This window comes from Leptosomus discolor, chromosome 3 (assembly GCF_034619465.1).
Source record: "Leptosomus discolor isolate bLepDis1 chromosome 3, bLepDis1.hap2, whole genome shotgun sequence".
NCBI classification, from domain to species: domain Eukaryota; kingdom Metazoa; phylum Chordata; class Aves; order Leptosomiformes; family Leptosomidae; genus Leptosomus; species Leptosomus discolor.
Genome location: NC_141393.1, coordinates 12,262,082 through 12,271,848, shown reverse-complemented (window position 1 = coordinate 12,271,848; position 9,767 = coordinate 12,262,082). Strand labels below are relative to the sequence as shown.

The 9,767-nt window shown below is 48.1% G+C and overlaps 1 protein-coding gene across 1 annotated transcript; it reads right to left on the bottom strand.

Annotated features, from left to right (window-relative positions):
* Window positions 1–314: 314 nt before the first annotated feature.
* On the bottom strand, window positions 315–8,469 carry CKB (creatine kinase B). The gene is made up of 8 exons (XM_086461984.1): window positions 8,442–8,469; window positions 7,315–7,527; window positions 6,035–6,189; window positions 4,719–4,851; window positions 3,630–3,801; window positions 1,970–2,093; window positions 1,095–1,284; window positions 315–509 (listed from the first exon to the last, which is right to left on the bottom strand). The coding sequence occupies exons 2-8, from the start codon at window positions 7,505–7,507 to the stop codon at window positions 331–333; spliced, it is 1,146 nt and encodes a 381-aa protein (XP_086318110.1). The 5' UTR covers window positions 7,508–7,527; window positions 8,442–8,469; the 3' UTR covers window positions 315–330.
* Between the last annotated feature and the right edge of the window lie 1,298 nt (window positions 8,470–9,767).

The window sequence follows — 9,767 nt, the reverse complement described above, 5'->3', positions numbered from 1 at the left end:
TAACCACACTTCAACTCTAGTAGACTGCAGCAACACAGCCAGGAAGATGCTAGCACACAAAACCAGCCCATCTAGCTTAACTACAAAAACCAAAGACTCATCACTTGCATCTCAAAGACATTCAGTTAACACATCTAAGACATCTCAGGCCAAAACAATAGTTTATTTCATTTTCAGCAACATCTCAACCATCAAAAAAATAAACTCTAACACAGATGGATGGAAGACTTCTCTACAGTGTAACTAAGTGGGCTCTGACCCCAGGGGTTTGAATTGGAGTGACATTTTATTATTCATCCAATAAGTTAGGAAGCATGAGAATAAAGTGCTTTATTTCTGAGCTGGTATGAGGTCATCAATGGACTGGCCTTTTTCAAGGCGTTTTTCCATTTCAATGAGCAGCTTCACACCATCCACCACCATCTGCACCAGCTCCACCTCAGAGAAGCCAAGACGATCAGCATTGGAGACATCAAACACTCCTCCGACAGCAGCTGTGTCCACACCACCTGGAGCAAGAGATTCAGTTAGTACACTGACCACTGCTAGAGCAGGTGCTTCTGCCTTTCTTCCCTCACTAGCTTGAGGGGGGAACACAGCAAGACAATTCTCTACAAGCCGTCACTGCTGCCTCCTCTTACAGGCAGGGACATAAAGCTGCACATGACCACCAACATGAGCCACTGAGCATGCTGTTAGGCCAGCTTGTGATTCTTTTAACCCATGAGCAACCTAACCTGTGGTCAGAAGTACCTGCTGTAGGTACTTCCTAGGCAGAAGTTAAATCAGGATTCCCATCCCTGATTACAACAGGAAGAGCTGCCACCAGGTCCGCCTTATCTGGTGCTCAGAATACCACAGAGAAGACCATACCTAGATAGCCAGATACAGTACAGGCTAAGCAGAGCATTGGCATCCCCAGTTCCTCCAAGATACAATTCTAAGGCTTGGTCCTCTCCATGTGCTTTACGAGGGTACCTTTTGGATGGTCTGACAGACACTGCCAGTGTGAACCAAAACATGGCTCTGGCTGTAGCCAGGCTTATGCAGGTGTCTTAGAGCAGCCTGACTAGGACATCACTATCACCTCTCACCTGTGCCTCGTTTCTGCAGCCGAAGCCTCTTGAGGACTTCTGCGAACTTCTCATGTTTCCCAAGGTTTGGTAGCTTGATGTGCACACCAGCACGGAGTCCTGTTCCAAGGTTGGATGGGCAGGTCAGGATGTAGCCCAAGTGTGGATTCCACATGAACTCATAGTTTTTGGACTTGAAGAGAGTTTCTATCTATAAATAGAGAGAATGGATGTTTAGAGATTGTTCTCTGCCCTGAAGGATGCAGGTCATCCATTAGTGCTCATTTACAGCTTCAGTTTCTTAGCAACAGCCACAACAGTTTTGAACAGCTATTTAAGTCAGTCACCAAGCCCCCTCCATTTGGAAAAAAGGGCCACCAACAAGGGGCTTTTAAGGCATTAATCTTGCTCCTAGCAGTGAGACAGGCTAAGTGTAAGCTACACTACAAAGTCTGAAGTTACTATCTGTAGGGAAGCTTGATTTAGTGCATGTCACACTGGCACATCTGTTAGGATTAGGGAAGGGGCTGATAAGGCTCAAGTTCATATCAAGACTAGAAGCTAAGCTTTACCCAGCCACATTCAGGCAACTTCTCCTCCCACCCAGGGTGTCTCAGTGCTTGATTTATGGAACCATGCAGGAGTCCTTTAAGTACAGCTCAGACACTTGGATAAGGGTGCCACATCAGAGGACACATTCCAGATTTCATAGCCATAGCGCTTTGCCGATATAGGTGTTTCAGTGCCCTGACAGCTCTGGACCTCATCAGGCTGTTCCTAGAGACCCAGGCTATGAAGCACCATCATGCAAGGGGGCTTGAAAGACTTCACATTCTCAGCTCAAACCAGAGAAACATGTACCATTTGAACCTACAGCTCAGGCAATATTGATTTACCTGTGTTAGCCCAGTACAGAAGCGGGTAAATACTTCCTTCATGTTGCCACCTTTCTGCATGGAAATAACTCTAAGGTGATCCTCCTCATTGATCCAAACAAGGAAGGTCTTGTTATCATTGTGCCTAGGAGACAAGGCAAACATCTGTTCCACCTGACACTTTCAAGATAATTGTAATAGCACCAAATTACTCATCACTGTAGCTTTTATTTCTCTGAAGAAGCAACTAAGTGAGCCTCTCAAAATAAATCTTACTTTTGGTCCATGTAGGACCTAACAGAGTTAAGCTAGTAGTTTTTACCCTGCTCTTTTCAAGAGGTAGTTTGAACTGGCCTGTATCTAAACAGGTCAGAATGAGAGGACATTAGCCACTCCTACAGTATCAAACTCTAAAATCCAGCCATCCCTCTAGCTCACTTGTGATCCAAGTTTTCAATTTAAGAGATTTCATCTGTTCAACAGAGTTGGCAGAAGGGTGATCAGTACAGACTTTGAGGCAGCCCTGTAGAGTGATGTTCATGACACCATGTTGACAAGGTATTACAAAGCCTTTTATCAGAATTTTGTCAGATTCTGTTAAAATGTACTTTGCACCTTATCAAAGAACGAAGTTGAGTTTTCACTATTAATTTTACATCAGGGCTCTTCAGAGATGCTATAAAAACCTCTGAACACCAACGGGCCCCTCTTGTCCTAGCTTGCAGCTGGCAGCAAGTACTATTGTCAATATTTATCAGACTGATAATTTCTCAGCTTGATTAGGATCAAAAATTAACCAGTACCTGAGGAAAGTTATTTATGCAGACAACACTGAGACTTTACACTTCAAGCCTGTAGATTAGTCATACTCAAATGACAGCGCTATCTAGCACTGGCAATCTGCAGGTAGATGATGCAATCTTAAAGGTGACCTACAGAAACAAAGCATGCTTCCTCTGGGTTGTACTGAAGCAGCTACAGTAATAAGATTGGAGTATTCCAGTTGATAAAAACCTAGCCCTTGGCTTACAAGGGAGCAAGTTAATTATGCTACAGAAGCTCCTGAGATGCAGAGTTTTATGTAGGTGACCTACATCTGATAAGCAGAATCCTTCCATTCCACATCTCTGCATCAGTCAACCCATGTCACTGAGTCTCTGCGGGCCAGGGGGAAATCTTATCACTAGTACAGGTAAAGCCATACCAGTCCAGCACCAGTGAGTTTCCGCAAGCAGAAGTGATGAGATTACAAAGGAGCAACTATGCATCCAGTATCCAGTCTGAGCTAAGCCAATGCTATGGTTGTTACCACAAGTTACTGTAAGCTCCTGGGACAAGAGCTCAATGTAGTGGCACATCTACCCCTTTAGAAGTTATCTGCTTCATAAGCTATTTCGATTACTGTCTGGTGCTCCACCAACCTGTGCTGGATGGGTAGGCTCTGGTTACAGGCTGGCCAAGCTGGCTTGTTCCTACTAGCCCAATGTGGTGCATAGTAACAGTTGTCCAAATTCTGCTGGTTTAGATGCAACTTCCCCAGAGGATACCACACAAGTTTCTCATTAGATTCCATAATACGAGTTCAGAAGCTGCCATTTTGCCCAACAGTACAAGTCACAACCAAAACTGCAAAATTTTTTGCAGGGACTTTGTAAGACTCCTCCTTTCCAGGCATACTCACCAGATACCCCTGGCATCCGGCCAATCTCGTGCCATCCCAGATGCCAACAAAAGAGGAGAAACTGGCTTGTCAAACAAGAAGTGGTCATCAATCAGCTGCTGCTGCTCTGCATCAGTCATGTTCCTCAGAGCATAGTACTTCCCCTTGAGATCACCTTCCAGACTACCCAGAGCTGAAAAGAAAGTGTCACTTTTAGGATGAGACCAAAGATGTTAGACATTCCCGGCACTTCAGAGATCACACACAAAGTATGGCAATGTCTGATAGGCCGAGTTTTGTTCCTCCCTTGCTTTCATCTACAATGGCAACGCCTTTGCGCCATTACAGAACTTAGGGCAGTATCAGGCGATTTGTCTGCACCTTCCAGGCTTATACAAGTAGCCTTTGCTCCCTTACATGCAGTATAGAATCACCACTGATGCTTAACTGTAGAAGTGGAGTGCTTTCTTCCAAGGACAACCAAGGTCATGAATAAAACAAACAGTATTATTCTAGCCAAGGACTGTTACCCTGCCCTTGAGAGGTTTTGGAACAACTACACTCTCAGCCTCCAGAATTGCACCTTGAGTGTATCCTTTCCTCTCACTTAATGGAGTGGGGAGGCAACAGAAAAAAACCTGCAGCTGAGGCGTTCCACTGAAAACTAGGGCTTAGTCTAGTCAACTGCACATTTGGAGCAAGAGTACACCTCTAAGCAAGCTGAACATTAATGAATGTCAATTAAAAAGCAGCCACAAAATACTGCAACCATGACTCAAGCCCTGAAGTTGCCTCATACCTGTTACACTTCAGGTTTGAGCCATGATGAACCAACCTCCTTCCCCCACACACATAAGAAGTTTTCAAGATGAGCAAAGGTCAACTTAACACAGTCCAACTTCCCTCTGCCATGAGCTCTTGCTCTCAGCTACAAACTGCAATGCTGAGGCAGCTGTAATGTAATGAGCCTTTTTCAGGGAAGACTCCATGTTCAGGCTAAGTCTTGAGGGAGGCAGCTTTTGCCAACTGCCTCCATTTTCAAACTGCAAAGAACACCTCTTGCACAAAGGACACCCGTAGCTTCTCCAATGCACCCAGTTCTCAGCCTACCTTCAACAGAGAGCTTTTCGACAGCCCGCCTCTCTCCTCGACTACAGTGCGGGGGAAGACAGAATCCACGGATGCTTCTACCAGTTCTGACACGGGAACTTAGCACGTAATTGGGATCCAGGTCATCACCTCCCTACAGGATTAGGAAACCAGTGAGTAAAACCCTGTTGCCAAGATATCTACCCTAAATACATGTAGCTCCTGTGCATTTAAGCATGCACCTTATAGTTGAGATATTGAATACTTGGCCTGTAAGCCAACATCTTACTTCAGGACTATTTTCCTCAGCATTAGCTCAAGTATCTGTGTAACAAAGCAAGGGGCAACAGGCACAAACTGGAGCATAGAAGTTCCAACTGAACATGAGGAAAAACTTCTTTACTCTGAGGGTGGCAGAGCATTAGAACAGGCTTCCCAGGGATGTTGTGGAGTCTCCTTCCCTGGAGATAGCAAAAAAACACCTGGATGTGACCTTGTGCCACCTGCTCTAGGTGAACCTGCTTTAGCAGGGGGTTGGACTAGACCATCTCCAGAGGTCCCTTCCAACCCCTACCATTCTGTCATTCTGTGTAACACAACCTTCACTTTGAGGCTGAGGCTGAGGCTAAGGCTATGGCTACTAATGCTAGAAGCTAGGGATACCACAAGACCACCAGTTTTATGTCCATTTCAGACTACAGTCTGGGCTCCTGTCACCCCTCCAGATCCGCAATCTAGAGGTATCAACACGAGGCAAACCTTGTTGTTTAGGTAGGTGTTTACTCTTGCAAACGAGAGTTATTCACTACTGTCATCCCAAGTCTCTTATTTTCAAGACTACTTATGGCTAGCCAAGAAGCATGGCATTACTAATTCCTAAAGTCTACAGTAACACTTGAAATGCATAAAACGGGCAGAAATCCTTACTCCTAGCCATAGCAATGTCTATTCTACAGTATGAAACTACCAGATGATATTTAAGATCCAAGATCAGATAGTAGAAAGTGCTAAGTTTCATAAGAGTCCTTGACTTCTAGGACAATATTGTTTAGCTTGACTACTATTCATGGAAATATATGTTGAATGTGTTTGGCATGACCTACGGTGCAGCAGCACATGAAACCAGCTCCTGCTGCCCACCAGCATGCCTGGTTCTACCCAGCCACTGACATCCTACAGCAGCAAGCTCTTAAGTCTGACTGCACTAGGCACAGCCTGTGGGTCTGTGCTGGGTAAGAATGAGGGGACAGAACCTGAGCAATCAGTTTAGGCAGCTGCTAACAACTTTTTCCAGTCCCCAGATCAGTAGGCATCAGTAATTGATCAAAAATGTATACCTGCAGGTTATCAGCATTCAGGTCAGTCTTGTGCTCATCACTTGGTTTGTAGCCACCATGCCTATCTTCAATAACTGGATCAAAGAGTTCCTTAAACACATCATAGGATTCTTCATCACCAGCTACGCATCCTACTGTCATTATGAAGGGATGGCCTGGAGTGGTAATAAAGTCAGAAAAGCTAAGTTTGGGTGATGTCTGGCTGTACTCCAGCACAGCACTAACCAGGCAAGTTCTTTAGTGGTAAGTCTAGTCACTTAGAAATGCATTCTTACATAAAAACATTTGGAGGGATCCTACATTTTACACTTCATCCAGTTAGTAAAATGCAGTGCTATGGAAACCCATAGCTATTGCCATTAAACCACGCTCATTTGTCAAGCTTGGTTTAGGACAAATTTGCACAGCACACCCAATTTCACTAGCTAATTTAGACCACCAGGCAGAACTTCATGTCTACACAATCATGCTTTGCTGTAAGCAAGCATGCTTCGCTTTCGTTCCTTCTGCTACAGACAGAGCTGCATTTCTGTAGTGTGCTCATAAATACCACCTCCTCAAGATTAGTTTTAAGTCACCATATTCAAAAGCACCAGTTACTTCAGCTGGCTCACACAGAATATTCTCAATGCGTTTTACCAGGATTATCAACCCCAGTCTGAATGACATCATCCAGGGTGAAGCCACTGGGCGTGACTCTGTCTCTCAGTTTCTTGTATAAATCCAGGGTTAGAACTTTGGCCATGTGGTTGTTGTGGGTGCTCAGGTCCGGGTACTCCTCATCAGGAGGCAGTCTCTGATTATTTAGTTGGGCCATTTTGATATTGCTAGAGTAAAAATAAATACTGTAATGTTAACATGTAAACACATCTGCTCCCCCTTTTTTCATAGAAGTGCTACAGAACATCACATAACCAGTTTGGAATAGGAATAGACCAGAACAGCCAGGTAAGCCAACATTCTTTTTTCCCCAGTTGTGTTATAATTAGAATGCATTTGCGGTTTGGTTTTGGTTGGGTGTTTTTTTCTTCAGATTTAAAGTATTTAGCAGAGCAGTTACATAATTGAAGTGTCTGGGAATTGATATGTCAGATCACAGCAAGGAACATGGCTTGATAGAACAAGGCCTCTTTTAACAGTCAGGCATTTAGAGCCGTCTCTCAATGCTTTACAAGATTTGTCTCAGCAGCTCAAGAGCTTTGGGTGCCATTGTCAAAAAGCACTTCCAGTAAGGAGGGAGAACAGATCATTATGCAGATCTAACGGTCCCCGGCCGTTACCTGGGTTGTCAACCCCAGTCTGGATGACATCATCCAGCGTAAATCCACTGGAAGTCTGTTTATCCCTCAACTTCTTGTACAGGTCCAGGGTCAGCACCTTGGCCATGTGATTGTTGTGAGCGCTCAGGTCGGGGAACTCATCCTCAGCAGAGAACTTCATCTTCATGAGGTTGTGGCTGTTTGAGAAGGGCATGTCTGACCCTACCGCAGTCACTAGGGGAGAAAGAGGGGAAGCCTATCACTGGGGGCTTGGCAGGCCTCCAAACCGCTCGGGGGGAAGCCAGGCACCCAGGCAAGGTCACCTTGGCTGTCAGTCCACCCGTGCCTTTCACACCTTTGCTGCTACACCGCCTTCCACAAGAGCCAGGCAAGAGGAAAGAAAAAGAGTTCTTCACCTCCACCAGCCTTGCCCCGTCCCTGAACACCCCGGCCGCCAAGGCAGGGGCTCTCCCCGCTCCCCCGGGGCACCGCCCGGGTGAAGGGACGTGCCCAAGGTCGCGCAGCGCGGCCGTGGCAGCGCCGAGCAGACCCCGCCGGCGGCTTTGGGGCGGGGGGAGCGGCCGGGCCGCCGCGGGGCTGAGGGGGCGGGGGGCGGCTCGGCCCCGCCAGGACCCCGGGCCGGGCGGCAGGTGAGCGGGGCGGCACCGCGATGCCCTCGGTGGGCGGTTGCGCCTCCTCCCGCCGCGAGGGGGGAACGGACCCGCCACGCGCCGGCCCGAGCAGCGCTAACGCCCGGCGTCCTCCGCGCCCGCGGAGCCCCGGCTGCTCCCCGGCTTGGGAGCGGAGGGGTGGGCAGCATCCAAGCCATTATACAACAGACGGCTCCCTCGGGGGACCTGGCTGGGGCGAGCATATGTAACTACCCTGCTAAATACCGGGTTAATCTGGTTTTAGAGCGCGGCCCGCTCCAGCTGGGGACAAGCCCACTGAGCACCTGCGCCGCGTCCCCCGCCTGCACGCCGGGCACCCCTGCCCCGCGCTGACGCCCGCCGCACCCGCAGCCCCGCTCCCCCTCCTCAGCCGGACCCGCTCTACCCCACACAGTGAGAAAAAAAAAAAAAAAAAAAAAAAAAAAAATTAAATCTTATTTTAAAGCTACAGAACGGCTCGGCTGCCCCGGGACTTACCGAGGGCTCCGCAGCCAAAGCAAGGACCTCCGCGCCCGCTCCGCGCCCCGCTGCTGCCCTAGCTGGAGTGGAGCCCCGGCGCCTCCGCCGCGCCTCTTTTATATAGAGTGGGACCCGCCGCCCCATTGGCCGATATTTATAGCCCATTCATTCCATTGGGCCAGACGCGGGAGAGGGCGGGGCCAAAGCCCCGCCGTGCCGCCATTTTGCTTGGCCTCGGTGAGGCAGGGCGGCGTGGGGTGGGGCTCGCGCCGGGGCCGCTCCCCGCGGCCGAGGGGCGACGGCGGCCTCGGTGGCTTCGTTAAACGCTTCCATGCGTGCGGAAATCCGCCCCCGCGTCCCGTGGGCCAACGGTTGTCTGCAGGTGGTGGTGCCGTTGCGCGCCAACGCAGGCACACGGCCTGTTGCTGTTCAGGCTTCACACCTTGGTTGAGGATTCAATAACAGGTGTCATAATCCTCCACCCTAAAAATAAGGGCTTTGTAGCGCCAGGAGCGGTGTGCCCTGAGTTATCCCCCTCAGTTGCCTTGGCAGGAGCCACCAAGATGGCTGTGGATCTGGTGTTCAGCCCCTGGTGCCCGGAGTGGTGGCCTCGTTCCGCGGGGGAGGGACCTGCCACTCGCCCTGCGCCTCGCCTCCAGCACCTGCAAAGCCATGGGCTCATTTTACAGTTTGATTTGAAAGGCGGTAGGGTGGTTGTGTAAAGCACAGTGAGCCTCCTGCTCTTGTCATGTGCCAAAAAAAAAAAGTCTTAAGCTTTATTGGAGAGTGGCTGATTTTGCACTGAAGCAGGAAGGCTGGGATTTGACCCATCTAAAGCTCACCTGAAATTCATTAAAATAGTGTCTTCCACTCGTCTCTTTGTAGGAACGAGCAGAGTTTGTCCCAAAGCTAAAGTGCAGCTGAGAATCCCATTTTTTGCAGAAATAAATATATTAATTATTATCTTGATCTGACTTTCACCTTTACATAATAGTTTATTTGTCTATCTCTCACAACAGAACCCACGCTTATCCTCCTGTCCAGAGAGTGTACTTAGCCATGTGAACGTGGATCTGAGTCACAGGGTTCCTTTCTTTGACATGAGCTGTGGATGTCAGGAGACATCAGCAGAAACTCTTTCCCCACCACAGTTCTTTCAGCACCACAACCAGTACCCTCAGCCCGACGAGAAGTGTTTGCGCTTAACAGAACTGCTTTGGATTTTAGAAAAATAATATATATAGAGAGGAAATCATTACAAAATAAAAAGCACAGACTTCTTCAAATAAAAATGAGTTGTGTTTGGCTGCCATCCAGATTTCCGAGTTATTCCAGGTCTGATAG

Excerpts from the sequence above, each read along its gene's own strand:
- CKB (XM_086461984.1), bottom strand. The coding sequence starts at position 7,507 with ATGCCCTTCTCAAACAGCCACAACCTCATGAAGATGAAGTTCTCTGCT. Across the intron at positions 4,852-6,034 it reads TGAATGCTGATAACCTGCAG|GGAGGTGATGACCTGGATCC; the intron begins GTATACATTTTT and ends CTAATCCTGTAG. Across the intron at positions 510-1,094 it reads GCTGCAGAAACGAGGCACAG|GTGGTGTGGACACAGCTGCT; the intron begins GTGAGAGGTGAT and ends CTCTTGCTCCAG.